Raw genomic sequence first — 18,807 nt, 5'->3', positions numbered from 1 at the left:
GGGCAGCGGGAAGCGCTGGGGAGCAGCTCGCCCCGGTGTGGGACGTCCTCCACGATGTGGGGGTTTGGGGTCAGGGACGCCGCAGCAAGGACAGACTTCAGCGGCGTGAATCGGCCCGTGAGGGGTGGCTGATCAAGTTTCATTGCGCTGCATTAAAATGTCACCAAAGCACAAGTCGCTCGAGCTGCTGCGAGATGCGGCAGTGTCCAGCTCGGCGCTTCCCTTGTTCCTCTCCTCCTCCCTCTGGCACAAGGGGATTCGCTCCTGTCCCCGGGGCAGCAGCGCTCCGAGCAGCAGCACCGGTACCGTTCAACGCGGGTTGCTGCTTTGTCAGCGCTCGCGCCTTGGGTGAGAGTAAGAGGAAACCCCCGGGGCCGCGTGGCGCCCGTGGGAAGCGATGAGCTGCAAACGGGCAAGGCCTGACTGCAGCCACTGCTGCGGCTGGCTCTACGCAACGCCGAACCAAAGAGCAACTGCAACACCCTCCTGCAACGCTGCCAGGTGCGCGTTGTCCCCAGTGTGCGGGGCGTCCCCCACCAGCTGGGTCAGCGTGACCATGTCCAGCGCTGTCCCCGTCGGCCGTTGGGCTCCCGCAGCGTCTCCTGCCACCGCTCGCGAGCCCTGCGCCCTCCGCCCGGCTCGTGCGGCCGGAGCCTCCTCCCGCAGGCGGCGCCTTCCCCGTCCCGGAGCCCCCGCGACGCGGCAGGACGGCGAGGACAGCGACAGCGGCCCCGGGGCCTCCCCCGTCACCCACGGCGCGCGGAAGCAGCTGCCTCGGGCGCCGGTGGCTGCGTCAGCAGGAAACGGCTGTGGGGGCAAAAGCCCCGCGCGGGCAGGAAGGGGCCGGAGCCCCCGCGCGGGCAGGAAGGGGCCGGAGCCCCCGCGCGGGCGCCTGCCCAGGACACGGAGCCCCCTGCGGAGGAGCCGCCCCCGGCCCTGCTGTCCCTGTCACCGCTGTCCCCAGCCCTGCTGTCCCCAGCCCCGCTATCGCACGCAGCAGCTAACGGAGCCACCGCGGCCCCTGAGGCCGCCCGCTTCAAATCCGGAACGCACCATTTCACCAGCCTCAGAAGCAGCAAAATCCACATTTGAAAAGAACTTTATTTAAAATAAGTGATTATACATCATTCTCCCCCACCACTTACAAAATACGGATTTCCAAGAATCAGGAATGTCTGTTAAGTTTCATGGCTAAGTTTTGGGCACGCTCTTGGCTCTGCTGCCTGTCGCCAGTCCCGATGACAGCTCAGCCGGGAGCAGCACTGGTCCCAGCAAAAGATCTGCTCCTTCGCAGCGTGCACACACTTAATGACTCTCTCTAAAGATTATTTTTCTAGTATTTCTAATACAACCACATTTGAAATTTGTCATCCTCCACCAAGAAGCCTGAAAAAAAAGAAATCCTCCTTTAGCAACTGCACACAGAAGCAGAGCAATCCAGGGCTGCCTCTAGGTACCACGACACAGCGAGGAGCGTCACGAGGCCTCGGCCACCAGCGATCAGGTACAGTCGGTAGCAGGTTTCCGCTTTGACTTTTATGTCCTTGTCAGATGTAAGGAGAGCCTTAAGGGAACGGTGACCCCCCGTGAGGGAAGCAGCTAAGCGGGATCCATGGCCGGGCGGAACGGAGCCGGAGCGGCGGCCGCCTCGGCAGTCGGTGGACACCGCAGGACACAGCACACACAAGCAGGCAGGGACAGGGCAGCGCAGGGACGGCTCCGCACAATATTTAAGCCTGTGGCTCAGTGGGAAGCAGCCTGGGGAGTATGTACAGCGCAGCCGGGGCTGCTGCCGCGCGGGGCTCTGCGCAGGCGCCGGGCTCAACGCGCGCCGGGCTCAGTGTGCGCCGGGCTCAGCGTGCGCCGGGCTCAACGTGCGCCGGGCTCAGTGTGCGCCGGGCTCAACGTGCACCGGGCTCAACGCGCGCCGGGCTCAACGTGCGCCGGGCTCCGCGGCGCAGCGCGGCAGCAGCGCCAGGCACGGGCCGCGCTCGGCCGGGCCGCCCGCTGCCTGCAGAGCCCGGGCCGTCCCGGCGGCAGCCCTGCGCTCCGCCTGCCACGGCGCTCCTCGGTCCAGCGTTAAATACGGCCATCTCCAGCCACGCGGGGGCTCGCGCAGATCTCGAGGGCAGCGTCTGGGTCCTGGGATCTGCACGGCCGGGGCTGGCGTCTCGACAGGGAGCAGGAGCGCTGGCTTCGCCGAATAAGTGGGTCCACGACGGCGGATCAAGAACAGAACTTTATTGCTTTACACGAGAGGTGCGTCCCAAGGCACTGCGGCGGAGCTGGGCAGCTGGAATGACGCTGGGGCCGGCGGGCGCGGGGCGCTCACATGCCCATGCGGATGCTCTGGATGATCTGGAAGATGGCTGCAAGAGACGGCGGCTCGCGGGGCGGCCGGGCGCCCTGGGCAGGAGCCGGCACCACCAGCACCGCCGGGCCCAGCACCAGCAGCGCGCCCGGGCCTGGCCCGGCCCATCGGCACCACCAGGCCCGGCCCCACCGGCGCTCCCAGGCCCGGCCCGGCCCCGCGGCGCCCCCGGGCCCGGCCCCGCGCGCTCACCTGAGCCGCACACCACGAAGATGAAGAGCGCGAGCAGCCAGGGCCCCACGGACGCCTTCTCCTCCGGGGCCGCCCTCTGCGGGCACAGAGCGGGCAGAGCGCGTCAGCGCGCGGCCCCCGCGCCCCCCGCCCCGCGCCCCGCGCGCCGCGCACGCACCGAGGTCTTGGCGACGTTGCCGCGCTGCGTGATGTTCTTGCTGTGCTTCTCGTTGGCCATGCGGATGCGCTGCTTGGCCACCATGGCGGCGCGGGGCGGAGCGGAGCGGGACGGAGCGGAACGAGGCCAAACGGAGCGGAGCGGAGCCGGCCGCGCCCGCCGCTGCCAGCGTAGCCTCTGCGCCCGCCGGAACCGCCGCGCGCCCGCCGGAAGCGCGTCACCACGTCACCGCGCCGCGTCACCGCCGCCGCCACCGCGGGCCAACCAGCGCGCGCGCCGCCCGCCGCGCTTCCTGCCGCAGGGGCGCTTCCGGGGCGGGGCGGCGCCGCGCCCGCGTCACGTGGCGGCCCGTGCGCCCAGGGCGACGTGTTCGTCCGCGCGGGGCCGCCCGCCCGGAAGTGCCGCGCCGCGCTTCCGGAGCAAGATGGCGCCGCCCGCGCCGCTGCTGGCAGGTGGGTGCGCGGGGCGGCCGCGGCCCCAGACCCCGCGCGTCCCGCCCGGCACCCCCGGGGCGGCCGGGCCCGCCGAGCCCGCGTGGAGCGCGTGGAGCGCGTGGAGCGCGCGGGGCCTCGTCCTTAGGCGCCGGGAGGAGAGTCCAAGCTCGGCCCTCCCCGCGTGGCGGGAGCGGCGCCGGGACCTGCGCGGGGCCGGCCGGTTCTCGCGTTCCCGGAGCGCCGAGCGCGGCTGCAGCGAAGGCTCCGAGGGGCCCCGGGGGCGCTTGTCCCGCGCAGGCCGCTGTCCGCTGGCGGCGCGGGTTCGAGAGCCGCCCCGGGCCCCCGGACCGTGATGGCGGCAGCGGGACCGGCGGTGGCGCTTGGTAGAAGCGCGTTGAGTACGGGGGTTGAGACACCTGCACGGAACGGCACGGTTGTTCTTCTGTTAACACTTGTCTAGCTGAACCCTCTTTTTCTTTCTTTTTTTTTTTTTTTCCTGATTGTTCCGTTTGATCCTGGGTGTGATTAGGATATTGCCAAGACAAATAACAATGTGCAACAACAACAATGTGCAACAACATGATTTATCTGTGTTGACCTACTGTACTCAAAAAAAAAAAAAAAGGAAATTTATTTTAAGTGTACCACCCACATAGTGTTTAAACATAGCGCTAAAAGCTGAGGCCCAGCTCTATATCCTGCATTAACAAGGAAACAAACCCTGGCTCGTGCACGGAGCTCCATGGGAAGGTTGCCCCAGGTGCCGCTGGCGTTTGCCGCTCTGCGAAGGGCCGGTCTGCGCGGCCGGGCAGGGGCTGCTGCCTCCCTCCCGGAGCCCCGGGAACACCGTGTCGTTTCCACCCTTCTCCCCGGTGCTGTTAAACCTCAGTGTGGAAAGCAGGGTGCAAGGAGGCGTCCCTGGCGCTCCGAGGGATTGCAGAAAGCAGAACAACGTGTGTGTACCGTGTGCCTGTTCCAGGATTTAACTGTGAGTTCCAGTACGTTGGCAGTAGCAGGACGTGTATTATTTGCTCTGCAGCAGTTGCATATTCATGATTTTGCACTGAATTTGTCTTTATTCTTGGTTGTTTGTGCTGTAAGTATGGCAATATCTCTGAAAAAGGAGAATTGGAACACGTTCTACAGCAGTATTTCTTTCATGCCTTTGTTTTCCAAGTGGATTATCAATGTTCCAATTAAAAGCAGGGCACGTTCCGTCTCATGTCAGCTTAGCTCAGCGCAGTGTTTCGGTGCAGGTGCCCTCTGTGGGTTTAGGCACCCCGTCCTCGCTCCGCTCCGGGGGACGCTCGGGCTGCCTTTCCGTCCCGCCGTGCCCGGCCCTTCCCGGCCGGCGGCGCCGGCCCCGGCGCGTTCGGCTGCTGGGAGCCGCCCGGGAGGCCGAGGAGCTGCGAGAGCCGGGGGGGCTTCCCAGGCCTGGCGCTGACGGGCCCAGCAGCAGCCCTGCCGCTTCGTGGCCTCTGTTATTTTCAGTCCTGCAGTTACCTTGTGGGAAGGCAGGCTGTCTGGGCACGTTATATTCAGAATTTCCATTGCAATATTCCTCCTTGACAACCTTTATTCTAAAATTCTGGCCGGGGGAAAGGTGGGTGCAGGTGTTGAGGTTGACAGGTTAAAGTTTTTGCTTTGGATGTTTCTCTGAATGTGAAATGAATACTGCTTTATCTGCTTCCGTTGCAGTGAGAGGATCTGAAGGGCTTTACATGGTGAACGGGCCCCCCAGCTTCACGGAGAGTGCAACGTTTCAGAGGTACTGTCCCTCCAGGCATTTCAGACATTTCACACACACACACACACACACAAAAAAAAAACATTTTCTAAATAGTAAATGTACACTGTGAAATTCAAACATTTAGAAGTGCAAGTGGATTTTTTCTTCCTGTCTATAGTTTAGAAAATTGGTGACTTTGAAGCTTGTAGGCTTGCCTGACTTCTGATTGGCCTTTTGTACTTAAAAGCAGTAAAGACTGAACAACTGCAGGGTATATTGCACTGTTACTGCTGCAAAGACTTATTCAGGTATGCAGCTGGAAAACCAAAGTGTTGCTGTTCACTTTTGTTAAAAGTAGCTTAACTTATGCAGTATATTTAAATATTAATGTGCTTTTCTTATTTCTTTAGGGATTCTGGAAAAAACTGCAAAGCTGTTGCTTTTAGCAAGGATGGTTCCCTCTTTGGCTGGTGCAATGGTGAAAAGTTAGTGTGCTTTATGATATTAATCATTTATTTTGAATCAAGCAAGCTGGGTCAGTTTTGCCACATTTACTCTCACGTGCCTAAAGGCTGTGAATGAACATGCTGGTGTGTTACTTTAACATTTTGAACTGTCTGCAGCAGTGGTTTTGTTTTCCGTATTTCAGGTGAAATATTTACTGTTTTCTCATATTTATAATGCACCCATTGCTGTGGAATCTGGATACGCTCCGTAAGGGGGTTGTCAAGGTTTCCCAGTACAGTAGTACCTGACCTTCTGGGGTTAATCCCAGCAGCACAACCCAGGATTGCATTGCTGCCTCTGAAGTAGACTCTTGGCTTTCTTGCCTGCCTTTTGACTGTATGATAATGTGGGTTTTTTTGAATATTCTGAGTGTCAGCAGGTGTAGGACTGCTGTCTAGCTGTGTAAGTGGCTTTTTTTACTGAGTTATTTGAAAATAATTTGATATCCATCATACTGAATATAAAGTAGTAGTAAACTTCATGGAAAATGAAGATTCTTTGCACCGCACATACGAACATCACAAGATTTCTGTTTTATAGACGCTGTGTGATAGAGCACCCTGGAGATTGTCCTTTGTATAAGAGGACATCCTGGGGCAGCTGCTGCAGATATGTGACCAGGCTTCTTCTGGAATGTCCGTGTTAGTGCAGTAGCAGTATCACAGCAGTATGGTTGTGAAATAGTGCAATATCAGGATCATGTTCTTGCCAAGTCCCCTGCAGATGCTCCCAAGGGCAGAGCTGCCCCGTCCCGCGGCGCCGCGCGGGAGCCGTGTCCGGCCGCCCTCCTTCGTGGGGCAGGGGGTTAATCACAGCCTTTACCTTGGGTGCTGAGCAAAACAGTGGACTTTATCATTTTGTGTTCTTTAGATCCTGTGTGTTGCGGATCTTTAACATAGAGTGTCAGAGATACTGTTTGACTGTGCTAGTTCAACTTTGTGACCTTTGATTCTTATTGTCTGTGTCTCTTCCCTCCCTGCTCCCAAAATCCAAACATTAAATGTAGAACCCTTAGAGGCAGAAGAACTGTAAGAATGTGTGGGACAAACATATGTTTTGATTCTGTTAGAAGATTCTCTGTTGTCCTTGCTCAACTTTGACACCGTGGAGGAATGGATGAAAATGTCTCGATTCAGGTCCACATGTGCAGATCAAAAGACACGGTGTTTTGACCAGGATTTCCACTTGCTCAGTTTCTGTTACATTTGGACATCTGTTTTGAAATGTTCTACAAATACTTAGTCAAAGCAGAATGGGAAAATAGAATCCCTCTTCTAATTTTGTTACCCTGGCCAAATTTGGAACAGATTGAGAAGTAAAAATGTAAAAAATTACCTTGGCTGTTAATTAACCAGTTTAAGTGTGTTTTACTGAAATGACCTCTTTTGATTCCAGAGTAAATATTGTTAACGTCACCAGTGCTGAATTACTGCGTTCTTTTGATCTTCCAAAGGCAGTTTGCCTTGAATTCTCACCAAAGAATAATGTTCTGGTGACATGGCAGGCCTACTCAAGTGAGTATTTTACCAGCTGCAAAAATACATAGATAGCTGCATGTCTGAACTCTTTTTGCAGACTTTTCACTGCCCAGTTTGACATCCTAGCAAGTTAATTGGCTAAAGGGCAGGATAGGGACCGTGCCGATGCTGCGTGGTTAATTGGGTACCTAGCAGAGGTGACTTGTCCTGAAGGTGTTTGGCATTTACCCTTCCTGCAAGCAGCAGATCAGGTTTCCCGTGTGGTTATTACTCCGTTAAGAAAATCCCATGTTTCTAAGTGATTTTGATTGATCTTGGTGCTTTAACTAAGAGTATCTTTGCCTACCATGCTGTTCAGGCAATTTATATTTTTGTCTAAACAAAGAAAACTATTAACTGCCTCAGAGTAAAGGTGTTCTGCACTGGGCACGGCTAACGTGGAGTGTTCCCGCTGGGGTTTTTCCTCTTCTCTGACTCTGTGCAAGTCAGGAATATAATTCCACATAGCCTGAGTCTTTTACAAGCGGTGTGACCGTAGTGAGTGCTGCAGGTGCTTCCCGTGGTGGAAAGGCTAGAGTGTGGGAAGTGTCTGGGGCAGGTCCTAGGACAGGACAAGTGCCTGGACTGTCGGAAGACGCTTAGAGCTCTTTTCCAGCAATGATTCCAACAGGCAGCCTGATAGCTGTCGTGCTCACAGTGAGTAAAGGGGTACAGAAAGTGTAAAACCAGCAGAGAGACATTTTCTGTAGCTTGTAGAAGCAGCGAATGTGACATGAGGGACAAAATGTGTGATACATCCCTAGGAGGACAGAAGTCTGCTTGCTATTGTTTGCCAAGAAGGAGCATCTCTAAAGCTCCGTTCTAATTAGAAAACATGTATATAAAAAGTTGTCCTAGCACTGGTGGTCCTAGTCTTGTTCCTTTCTACAGCAATGAGAGTAGTAACCCCGAAATGCCAAATGGTTGTTTGTGCAGGCTGAAAGACTATAAACAGACTTCAGGTAATAGCCAAGGCTGCTAACAGCTTTGGGCTTGGCCCTCTGGGTATAGGGGATTTGCTTATGTATGTTTGGTTGCTTGTCATGATGCAGATTTAATGTAATATGTGTTTTTGTTGCAGCTGCGAAAGACGGCACAGCAGGGGCGCCCAACCTGCAACTTTATGATTTGAAAACTGGAAAATGTTTAAAGTCTTTCATCCAGAAAAAGATGCAGAACTGGTAAATGACACTTCCAGATACCAATTGTTTTCAAAAAAGTGTGATTTCCAATATTTCCTCTAGCTAAATATGGTATTTAGTATGGTTTTGGTTTTCAAAATACTGCCTGCTACAAGCTGAAAGCAAGCATCCATGCTTGTAAATCTCTTTGTACATGGTTGTTCATTTCTTAGTATAAATTCACTGTTCTCAGTATAAATTCACTGTTGTTTTGCAATATGAAGTAAACTGGGGAGACAGCAACTCTAAGTGTAGTTGTGGGGTGGTTTTTTTTTTTTTTTGGTTGTTTCTTTTTTTAAATCAGGAGAATGCATTTTGTGCATTTGAAACATTTAGCATGGTTCATTTAGCTTTGCCTTATAAAACAAAGAAAAAAAGTAGACTGCTAAGGATGGCCATTATTCACTGTTTCTTCAATTCTGTTTTTTTTTTTTTTTTTTTCCTTAAATGTAGGTGTCCTTGCTGGGCAGATGATGAAAGCATTTGTGCCAGGAATGTAAACAATGAAGTACACTTCTTTGAAAACAACAACTTTAGTACGCAAGTATTTCAATAAGATGGTTTCAGTAAGACAGGAGTTGGCCTTTGTTCTTCTTCGCAGTTTTCCTTTCTCTCTCTTTTTTATTTTTTTATTTTTATTTTTTTAAAACTAGCTTTTACAGGATTAATAATCTTGTATGAAGATGTTCACCATTCTTTTCCATTAGAAAAAAATACAACCACAGTGCCTGTCAGTCATTGTACAGAGGAAAGTAATTTCTTACCGCTGGGGTGTTTTATATGCTGAACTTGCAATTGCTTTAATTATTTTTTCCCGCCTCCTGTCTGATCTTTGGTGTATTTAGAGATGATGTTAAGAGAGCAATTCTCGTAATGCTGTGTGTTTACAGTGTGTATTAGAGCAGTGTAAATGTCCCCAGCATCAGCAGGGAGGTGGTCAATGAAATGAACTTGCAGTTCAGCTTGAAAATCTGTATTTAACCGCAGCTACCAAACCTCCTTCTTAGGATTTACAAGTGATGCTGGGTATTAGTCTTGCCCAGACCCCTTGCAAGGGGCTACTCATCACAGCAGTAGTTTACTGTGTCCACATTCTGATGGATGCTGGCTTTTACTTTGTTCTGCTCAAATTAAAGAGCAGTTGTCCATTTCTCTTGTGCTAATATACTATTTAATTTTTATTCTGGTGTTTGTAGGCACCCATATTCTCCCGCCTGACACTGTCCTAGAGAGATCCAGAATGTGTTGTAATGTGAGGGTTGCTGCTAATCTCCAGTCTTCTGTGAGGGAATGTTTTGGGTTGTTGCTTGTTCATTTTTTAAGAGCATCCAAGATGCACTTCCCTAATTTCTTTGTGTAAAGAACACTGCCTAATGCAGAACAGGCCTTTATGAAAACTTCATATTAGGAAGACACATACGGTAGGGCTGCAGGGAGGAGAGGCCCTTGTCTTTGTGTGATGGTGCGTGTTATCTGGACGTGACCGCTGCTGCTGCTCCTCAAGTGAGGGCAGATGAGATGAATGACACTGTCACTTCCTTAAAACACGAGCTGTGTTCACACGGGCCCGGAAATTTCCTTGTTGTTTGAACTTCCTAATGCTGCACTGGATTTCAAAGCCAGGCTTCACTCAAATGATTACCAAGGTACTTTTGTAAATAAAAAGTGATCTAATCAGAAATGTAATGTGATGAAATGTGTCATTAACAGCATCACAACTGTGATTTTCTTTTTCAGATACTATTGCAAATAAACTACACTTGCAAAAGGTTAGCGATTTCGTGTTGTCGCCGGGAGCACAGCCAACCAAGGTATTTCTGATGTTTGTTCACAATTTGATTCTTGGTTTCCTTCAAACTCTGTGTGAATTTAAACACAGAGAATGAGCAGTGCTCAGAGCCCGGGGGCAGCGTGGGCGGTGTGACGCGCTGCTTTGTTGCAGGTTGCTGTGTACGTGCCGGGCAGCAAGGGTGCACCCTCCTTCGTCAGGCTCTATCAGTACCCCAACTTCGGTGGTCCCCACTCTGCACTGGCCAATAAAAGTTTCTTTAAAGCTGACAAGGTGACAATGCTATGGAACAAAAAAGGTATAGCAGATGTATATTTAACTCCTATTATTATTATTATTATTACTGATTTAATTTATTTGTTTACTGTGCAAGTTTTGCATGATATTTGCATACATAAATAAATACTAAGATAGCCATTCAGCTATGCAATGTTCAGGTTACAATTCTGAATATCGTGAAGTTTCCCATATTGACTTGTTTGATTTTTGTGTATAGTAACTCAGAATATTCTACATATCTGCAAATGTTGCAATTGATTTGCAAATTTAAATCCAGTTTTGTGATGATACCGTGTTTAAGATGTAAACATAAGACTACATCAGAGCATAAAACATTCTTACTTTCCTGTAAATTTGTATTTATACAGGCGCATAGCAAATGGAATGGCTTGCACAATCCTCTGCATGCTTTGCTTTGTTGTTTGTGAGCAATGATGGTTGTTTCAGAAAATGCTGGAAACCTGTTTTACTTCAACCCCCGTTGTTTAGATTACAGGGAAGGTATTGCATAACTTTGTACCTGCGTGTGATTTCTGCACGTTTGCGTAAAGTAGATGTGTGTACAAAAGCTGCTGATGAGATACTTTAGTTGAGGATTGATCAAGATGCTTGATCTCTGGCTTAGGTGAAAAGCTTAAGGCGCCTTGCTACTGTGGGAACCTAATAAAACAGGTTTTTTATGCTTAAAAAGTGAATTCACTTCCTTATAATGGAACCGTGAATGAATGAATGGGCTTAGCTTACACTCTTCATCCAAAAATTTAAGATACCAGTTCTGTTTGGGTCAATGTTTAGGAAATTTTCAACTGAGAAGGGAATGATAAACAGCACTGTTACTGAAGCAATGTTAACTGCAGAATTCACAGCCAAACTAATTTCCTCTTCATCAGTGGTAGTTTGTGAAATAGTTTATGTGATTTGCAGCAATTGTACTGAACTAGCTGTACGTCTTTCTGTTAGCCACTGCTGTGCTAGTAATAGCTAGCACAGAAGTCGATAAATCAGGAGCTTCCTACTATGGAGAGCAAACCCTGCACTACATCGCAACGAACGGGGAGAGCGCCGTCGTGCAGCTGCGTGAGTACCGCGGGCGGGCGCGCGGCGCGGAGCTGCAGCAGGAGCAGCTGCTGTGTCATCAGCTCCTGCTTAGCGTGTCATCTTGGGGGTTGATGCAATGAGTACTCTGTTTTCTAAACAAGCAAAAATAATAATCCTTTACCAGAGTTTTGTTTTGTTTTCTTTCCTTTTTTTTTTCTCCAATGCTTTCAATTAAAATAAATAATTGGTTTGGGTTCGTGCGTATAGCTCAGGAATGTTGATCATTAAGGAATGGCCTGCATAGTGAAACCAGATTAATGCTCAAGAATCCAAAATGTTCAGAAAAGTATGTTGCTAAACAAAATAATCCTGCATGTGTTTTTAGACATAGTTACGCAAGGAATGGGGAGCAGAGTGAGCACTTGGGGGTGAAAGAAGTTGAGTTTCCTTTTGAGTTGTATCTTTTGGTTGTTTTTAAGGTCCAATTTTGAAGCTTTTTAAAGTCACATTTGATTAACATCATCTAAAAATTTGTGAAGGGACAAATGCCACAGTGGGATTGCATAGCCCAGTTTCTAAAGATAACAAGGCTTTAAAATAGCAACAGGATTGAACAGTTCAAGCTGCTGTGGTATTTTTGGTCAATGTGTGAATTTAAGAGTTATTGCAGTTGGAATTTAAAAGAGGTAAAAGTGAAGGAGCCCAGATTAGGAGTGTTATAATGAGTTGGGTTTTTTATTAACCCTTTGACATTTTATACGCATTTTGATCACATATCCATCTCCTTCAGTAGGCCTTAATGTTATAGCCCCAGAGTAGTTTCCAACAGCACGTAATTTTGATCAGAGTGCATAAAAACATCTTTTCCCCCTTAAAAATCTGTGTCTCAAAATACTGCGTATGAGCATGGTCCCAAGAAAATTTAGATCAATATTTCTTAGCTGTGTGAACCTAAGTTAATGTAATGGTTTTTAAGAGTTAAACAAAAAAACCCTAGTATCCAGCTGGTATAAAACTCCTGTTTTTGCAGGTTTCCAGTGGGACAGTTTGAGAAGGCTCTGAGATATCATACTTGAATAACCAGGAAAAAAAAAGATAAAGGAGTTTTTATACATGAAAAAATATGCTTACTATTAAAGTGCTGCTGCTGACCGTACAGAGGTAATTTGGAATGGCTGCAGTTATTGTTGCAAACCTTATCTCAGATTATCAGAATATAAAATGTTTTTTATTTCTGCCATTATTGTTAGCAGACTTCATTCTTGCTGTCAATAATTGGGCTATTGGAGTTTAGCAAAATATAAAAATAAGAATTATTATTAGTATCTTTTCAGGGCAAATGAAAATTTCATAACAATAGCTGCATTTTCCTTTTCCTTTAGCAAAAAACGGTCCTATTTATGATGTTGTTTGGAATCCCAATTCTGTCGAGTTTTGTGCTGTGTATGGTTTTATGCCTGCCAAAGCAACAGTTTTTAATCTGAAATGTGACCCTGTGTTTGATTTTGGAACTGGCCCTCGCAATGCTGCCTACTACAGCCCCCCCGGACACATTCTAGTGCTAGCAGGATTTGGAAATCTCAGAGGACAGATGGAAGTATGGGACGTTAAAAACTACAAGCTGATTTCCAAGCCGGTCGCGTCGGATTCCACGTATTTTGCCTGGTGCCCCGACGGGGAGCACATCGTCACGGCCACGTGCGCCCCGCGCCTGCGCGTGGGCAACGGCTACAAGATGTGGCACTACACGGGGGCCGTCCTGCACAGCCGCGAGGTGCCGCCCGGCGAGGAGCTCTGGCAGGTGTCCTGGCAGCCCGTCCCGGAGGGCGCCTTTCCCGCCAGAGCCGTGCGGCACGCGGCGCTGCCCGGGGAGCTGCCGGGCGCCGAGCCGCGGCCCGCGCAGGCGTACAGGCCGCCGGCGCTCAGGAACAAGCCGGGGGCCGCCTCCAAGCTGGTACGTGCGCCGCGGCCCGCGCGGGGCTGCTGCTCTGCTCATCGCTGCCGCAGCGTTGAGCTGGTCCTCACGCGTACGCGTGTTTGTAATGGGGGACTTAGAAGAGCGATCAAACTCGAGGGATATTGTGGGTTTCTGAGAGCTTGTGGTGGTGGTGGTGGGTTTTTTGTTTGTTTCTGGATAATCTTTCACTGACCAGCATTCTCCTGCTTGTTTGGAATAACCTATCCTAGAAAACAGAAATTTTCTTTGGTCAAAACCTTCTTCTTCCACAAAACTGTTTGCAAGCTTGAAAACTGCTGCCCACAACGAGCACTAGAACAGGGAGCTGCAGATTTGGTGCCCAGTAAGGCCAAGTGCCCCGGCTGCAGGAGGAGCTGCAGCTCTGGTGACCCTCCTGCCCAGAGCACCTGCCCCTGGGCTCGGGCAGCTGCCCGGGACGCGCCCGGAGGCGGCTGCTCCGCTGCTGTCGGAGCAGGTTTCACACAGGGACCTACTCGTTTAATTAGTTTCATTTTCTGTCAGCTTTCAAAGTAGGTTGAGTGAGGCAGATAATTGCATTTAATAGTTGTGGCCTTGATGTTTAAATTTAAACCTCAGAGAACTTTGAATCTTGTGTTTTTAAAGAAGAAGAAGAAATATATATATATATATATCCTTTTCCTTCCTGGTTCATCTTGGCATATGCTGATGCCTTTAGTAGGTTTGGGGATCCAGTGTGGGGTGGGTGTTTTTTTTTTTTTTTTTTTTGTAAAATCATGTTTATCAACACAGAATAAAAGTTTCAAGAATTTTAATTTTGCCTATCCTACAGCATGAGGATGAGCCACCTCAAAATATGAAACCACAGTCTGGAAGCAGTGAAAAGCCCCTCTCTAAAACAGCTCTCAAAAATCAAAGGAAACATGAAGCGAAGAAGGCTGCTAAACAGGTATTGCAAAAGTAGCTCTTTTAGGGAAAAGGCTACGTTAACTTTCACCAACGTGGCGGTCAGTGCCAGCACAAGGGCTGCTGGTTGCAGTGAGATGGTCTCTCGGTGCTGCCCGTGCTCCGCTCGGGGCAGGGCGGCGCTCCGGGCGCCTGTCCTGGTGCGATAGCGCCTTGCTGTGCCCTTGCTGTGCCCTTGCTGTGCCCTTGCTGCTGGCTGAGGCAGACTGGGGCCGAGGGGGCAGCTCTTGGGCTCCGCTGCCTTCCCAGCCCCTTGCAGCCCGCGCGGCTGCCCCGGCGCAGCGGAGAGGTGAGCGCGGGCCGGCTGCGCCGTGCGTCCCGCCGGCAGCTCAGCAGGGCACAGCAGCGAGAGGCTGCCCTTGGGTGCTGGTTCGGCTTTTATTTTCTTCTTCGCCTCTTTTTATTCCTTTGCTAAGTAGATTAAAAACAGCTTTTGACCAGCCCTCCAGTTCTTGCAAACTTCTGAAATACTAATCTCTAAGTACAAGCTTGGTTTTTTTTATTTTCTTTTATTGGTTTGAGCCCTTTCTTTTGCTTTGGAGACTATGAACCACAAGTCTGCTTTTAAAAATATTAATGAACGTGCTTGTCTTGTCTTCCCTACTGATTTTTGTCTATTTTTGTATTGGGGAAGAAAAAACGATAAATAAGAACAGCATGTGCGTTTTACAGATAACCTTTCCCTTTTCCCTTAATGGAAACTATGCAACAGGTAAGTTGCAAGTTTGAGAGAGCACCAGCAAACTAGTGGAGGAAGAAGTGGATTGCTTCCAGTGATTATAGAGATTTGTACCAATCCCTTTGTAATTTCACCTGCTTTCTGTAGGTAAAGCACATGTTACATCTGTTTGCAGGAGGCCAAAGCTGATGCCAGCCAGGAATCTACGCAGCCCTCGGCGTCGCAGAATGCGCCACGCAACACTGGGCCTGTCGTGACATCGGGAGATCCTGAAGTAGACAAAAAGATAAAGAATTTAAAAAAGGTGAGGGGATTTTTCTGAGTGGCTGTTTTCTCCAAGAGATGGTCTTTGAGATCTTGGCTGTAAGGTGACTGAGTTCAGTGACATAGCATTAACGTAGTAGCAGATTTGCCAGATTCCAGAAACATCTTCCTCTGCTTTCCATCTTGCAAAATAGTAAGAGTCGTCACTTGTCCCTACAGCCCTTACCAGAGGAGCATCTGGACAGTGTAGAAGACACTGAAACTTATATGGAAAAAACAGTCCAGTCTTCTCTTACTTACGAATATTATTGCTGAATGGGGGTAGAGCTTAATAGGGGTTATGCTTAGAGAGCAGCTGTGTGGGCATCTTGTTCAGGCCGTGCTTGCCCCAGCTGTGAATGATTGGGAAGCTGCTTTGCTTCTAGGCAGGACTGTTTCTCTTCTTCCTCTAATTTTAAGGTTATGTTTTGTTTTGTTTTTCCTGAGAGTTTTTGAGCAGTGTAAGGTAGATTTTTGAATCTGAGAAGGTGAACCATGCTATGTGGGCTGAGTTTCTTCCTAAGCTTTTAAATGACATGAGTGGAAAGTTCATTGCAAAGCTCAGGAATTCTTTGTTTTAGATAATTTCAGGATGGAAGTTGTTTGCTACAGTCTAGAAAATCTTTCCCATTTCTCCATAATATATCAGGGATTTTTTCTCATAGCTTTTTCCTGCTTTTTATATTCCTATGATTTGATTAATGTTCCAAACTTTCTGAGGAAAATATATGGAGAAGTTGCATAATGATAGCAAAAATGTTCATTTCTGCTTCTGGCTGAGGCCTTCAGTCTGGCGCTGCATGCTGTTTGTGTCAGAGACTAAGTACTTGTGCTCTCTAGGTTCTTGTTCTTGAAAGACATGTTTCTTATGGGTGGGAAAATTCTGGATTAGATGCTCAAATGAAATATCTTCCCTGCTGAGAACTGGCTCCTTTTAAACCAGGCAATAGCAAGTGCAGGGACTTCTACAGACTGTTTTCTTTTCTTGGTTCACCCACGTTTTTTTTTTTTTTTTTTTTTTCAGAAACTAAAGGCAATTGAGCAACTGAAAGAACAAGCAGCTGCGGGCAAACAGCTAGAGAAAAACCAGGTACTGTTAAGGTGTACACAGTTTATTCAGATTGGATTTTTGCCGCAGTACTCAATCCATAGTGCTTTTAGCAATACTTCATTTTAAAATCATGTAAAATTATGGCCTGTGTGTGTCCTTTACATTTACCCAGAAAAATCAGGTAAGTGGAAGAAATGACTTCCAATGCCTCTCTGGAGAGGCAGGGTCGCTGTCAGCAGACAGTTAACACCGTGTGCAGGGGGCAGGTCTGGTGTGTGTTGAGCGGGTGCCCTACCCTCTGTTTGTGTCCAGCGTGGTCAGCAGACGGCTCGTTTGTTCACGCTCAGCATTGGTGCCATCGCCACGGCACGCATGCAGCGCCAAATGCCCGTGCTGACCACGACCCCCAGGCCGGGGGGCATCGCCGCGGGGCCCCCTTGCTCCCTGCAGCCTCCCGGTGCGTCTCGCACGCGCGATCAGCGCTCCTGCCTCTGGGCGCGCGGCTGCGCTCGCCTTGCACTCAGCACGGAGAGTCGGTGCATGGGGGCTGTGTTCCCCGCTCCGCCACGCCGTTCCCTCTCTGGGACAGAGTACCTGTCCCCCAGCTTCCCTGGCTCGTTCAGAGTTCTCTAATAGCGAAAGAAATGGCACCTTGGCTCCCAGGTTTGTATGGCAAGGCCCGGGTGCCGGCCTGGGGAGGCTGGACTGTGTGGCTCCAAAATGGGAAAGGAGGGAGAGGTGAGTGAGGAGGATGAAAACGGCGGGCGCCGCGGTGCCGCTGTGCACGGGCTGCGGGCCGGGAGCAGCGGGGGCGGCGCTGGCCCCTGCGCCTTTGAAACCGGAGCTGGTGGTGCCGGCGGCGGGTCCGAAATGCCCGAGAGACTGCGTGGTGGTTAACGGGTACAGATACGGGGTGGGAAACACTACCGAAGTAGTGTCAGCAAGTGGCCCGTTTTCCCTAATCCTTACTATTTTACATGATTAACTTAACAAGTTACTTCGTTTAAGCAATTTTTGAGCTTTATTTTGTAAATGGCCTTTCCCTGTAATTACTGGGTATGATATAGTAGTGTTTAGGGAAGGCTTCTTTTGGGAAAAGTCTATTTTTAATTCATTTTTTTCTATAAATGAAAATATCCAAGAGCTAGTATCTATCGATATCCACAAGTATCAATATCTAGACCTTCTAGGCAGCCTTGCTCAAAACAATTACAAAGTGATCTTCGAGCTTGTGTTAACATGATTTCTGGTCTTTTAAGTTTTTGGCAAAGGAGTCGGGGAGCATTTGTGAAGACAGAGAATTTGCCTGCTACAGAAGGGAAAGCCTTGTTCTCAGGAAGGGCTGCAGCAGCCCTGTGTTGTGGAAGGGCTCGTTCTTGTGCCGAGAAGCAGGACGTTGAACGCGTTTCCTGCTGTTCATTGGACGCAACCCGTGCAGATGGTACCGGGCAAGGCAATGGCAGTGCCCTGTGTAGCCAGGTCGGAGCTGGCGTTCCCGCTGGCTTCGGGCGGCGAGGGAACCCAAGCGGGCGCCCTGCTGCGACCCGGCGGGACGCGTGTGCCCGCTCGGCCGGGGCCGCGGCACCCCGGCTGCTGCGGGCACAGGCGGCGTGGGGTGGCCGGGCAGGGCAGGCGCAGCACGGCCGTGTTTGCCCGTCTGCTCATCCAACCCCATTCCTGGTCGTTTATGGTGTATTTTTAATCTCTTGTTCTGCTGTAGATTGGAGTTGCACATGACTTTGTTCTGCTTCCATAAATTTTGTTCTTCTGATTCCCCATATAACAACCTAGATCTGTGATATCTCATGTTTTTGTTTTTCTAGCTTGAGAAGATTCAGAAAGAAACTGCTCTCCTTCAAGAATTAGAAGATCTAGAACTGGGTCTCTAAAGATCTGTGTTAATCCAGTGGGGCTTTAACACAAAATTCATGCAAAATATGTGTATTAACTTGAACACAATAAAATGTTTCAGCAAATGACTGAGAATGCAAAAGTTTACAGATTTGCTGCACTTACCTTTCTAAAACCTTTCATAAAGATTTGTGCACATGCAAAATTGTAAACAAGTGAAGAATGTCACATCAGCTGTTTTTGCTGCTGTTCAAAACAGAAATGTGCTTATGTTCTGAAAGCATATTGCTTAAAAAAACAGAAGCATGTTGGTTTGTCTTTCCCTTTTTTGGGGTGAGGAGGGAAAGGAAATGAGCTTTACCCCATTTGAAAGCTTTATTCTGTTTAAAAGACATAGGGTCTTTATGCAGCAATAGGATGTAGACAAAATAAAGAGCATTTAATAATCGAAGTACTTCTGTTTTTTGTTACAAGGGCAGAATTTAAAAACTAATGAGGCCATGTCACCAATATCAAAGATAATTCACTGCTAAGGTTGAATGAAGTTTCAAATACTGCAACTGCTATGGTGACCTTTGCACGATTATTACTGATTGTATTATCCTTCTTTTTAAATTGTTTTTACCCTTCCTTTTTTTTTTTCTGATCCATTATTTGTAACCCTTAAAAAGAAAAGACTAAATATGCAGAGAAAATATGGTAAGACATTTATTACACTATGTTGTCAAAATCACACACACAAAAGATTTGCTGATCCTTTTATCTGGAGTAATATTAGGCTCAGTTCTATAGTGCATTGCCTGTTACAACAAAGACAGTTTTTAATG

The 18,807-nt window shown here is 49.2% G+C and overlaps 2 protein-coding genes across 2 annotated transcripts; one reads left to right on the top strand and one right to left on the bottom strand.

Moving 5' to 3' along the window:
* Positions 1 to 2,226: 2,226 nt before the first annotated feature.
* SERP1 (stress associated endoplasmic reticulum protein 1) lies at positions 2,227 to 2,805 on the bottom strand. Its single transcript, XM_088530509.1, has 3 exons — positions 2,721 to 2,805; positions 2,564 to 2,639; positions 2,227 to 2,369 (listed from the first exon to the last, which is right to left on the bottom strand). The coding sequence occupies exons 1-3, from the start codon at positions 2,802 to 2,804 to the stop codon at positions 2,329 to 2,331; spliced, it is 201 nt and encodes a 66-aa protein (XP_088386635.1). The 5' UTR covers position 2,805; the 3' UTR covers positions 2,227 to 2,328.
* Positions 2,806 to 3,125: 320 nt separating this feature from the next.
* EIF2A (eukaryotic translation initiation factor 2A) lies at positions 3,126 to 18,129 on the top strand. Its single transcript, XM_088530510.1, has 14 exons — positions 3,126 to 3,172; positions 4,853 to 4,922; positions 5,294 to 5,368; positions 6,786 to 6,904; positions 7,989 to 8,088; positions 8,542 to 8,624; positions 9,826 to 9,899; positions 10,031 to 10,175; positions 11,117 to 11,233; positions 12,577 to 13,148; positions 13,963 to 14,079; positions 14,951 to 15,079; positions 16,103 to 16,168; positions 17,953 to 18,129. The coding sequence occupies exons 1-14, from the start codon at positions 3,145 to 3,147 to the stop codon at positions 18,016 to 18,018; spliced, it is 1,761 nt and encodes a 586-aa protein (XP_088386636.1). The 5' UTR covers positions 3,126 to 3,144; the 3' UTR covers positions 18,019 to 18,129.
* Positions 18,130 to 18,807: the final 678 nt, after the last annotated feature.

This window comes from Tinamus guttatus, unplaced genomic scaffold (genome assembly GCF_059628265.1).
Source record: "Tinamus guttatus ecotype Peru unplaced genomic scaffold, ASM5962826v1 Tinamus_guttatus_pri_ptg000376l, whole genome shotgun sequence".
In the NCBI taxonomy this organism is placed as follows: domain Eukaryota; kingdom Metazoa; phylum Chordata; class Aves; order Tinamiformes; family Tinamidae; genus Tinamus; species Tinamus guttatus.
Note: the sequence above shows the minus strand (reverse complement) of the source record. Positions and strands in the feature narration are given on the sequence as shown.

Bases quoted from the DNA above. Each gene is read 5' to 3' on its own strand.
- SERP1 (XM_088530509.1), bottom strand. From the start codon at position 2,804: ATGGTGGCCAAGCAGCGCATCCGCATGGCCAACGAGAAGCACAGCAAG. The intron at 2,640-2,720 runs GTGCGTGCGCGG...CTGTGCCCGCAG, and splicing joins GCAACGTCGCCAAGACCTCG to AGGGCGGCCCCGGAGGAGAA. The intron at 2,370-2,563 runs GTGAGCGCGCGG...CGTCTCTTGCAG, and splicing joins CTTCGTGGTGTGCGGCTCAG to CCATCTTCCAGATCATCCAG.
- EIF2A (XM_088530510.1), top strand. From the start codon at position 3,145: ATGGCGCCGCCCGCGCCGCTGCTGGCAG. The intron at 8,625-9,825 runs GTACGCAAGTAT...TTTCTTTTTCAG, and splicing joins CTTTGAAAACAACAACTTTA to ATACTATTGCAAATAAACTA. The intron at 14,080-14,950 runs GTATTGCAAAAG...ATCTGTTTGCAG, and splicing joins CGAAGAAGGCTGCTAAACAG to GAGGCCAAAGCTGATGCCAG.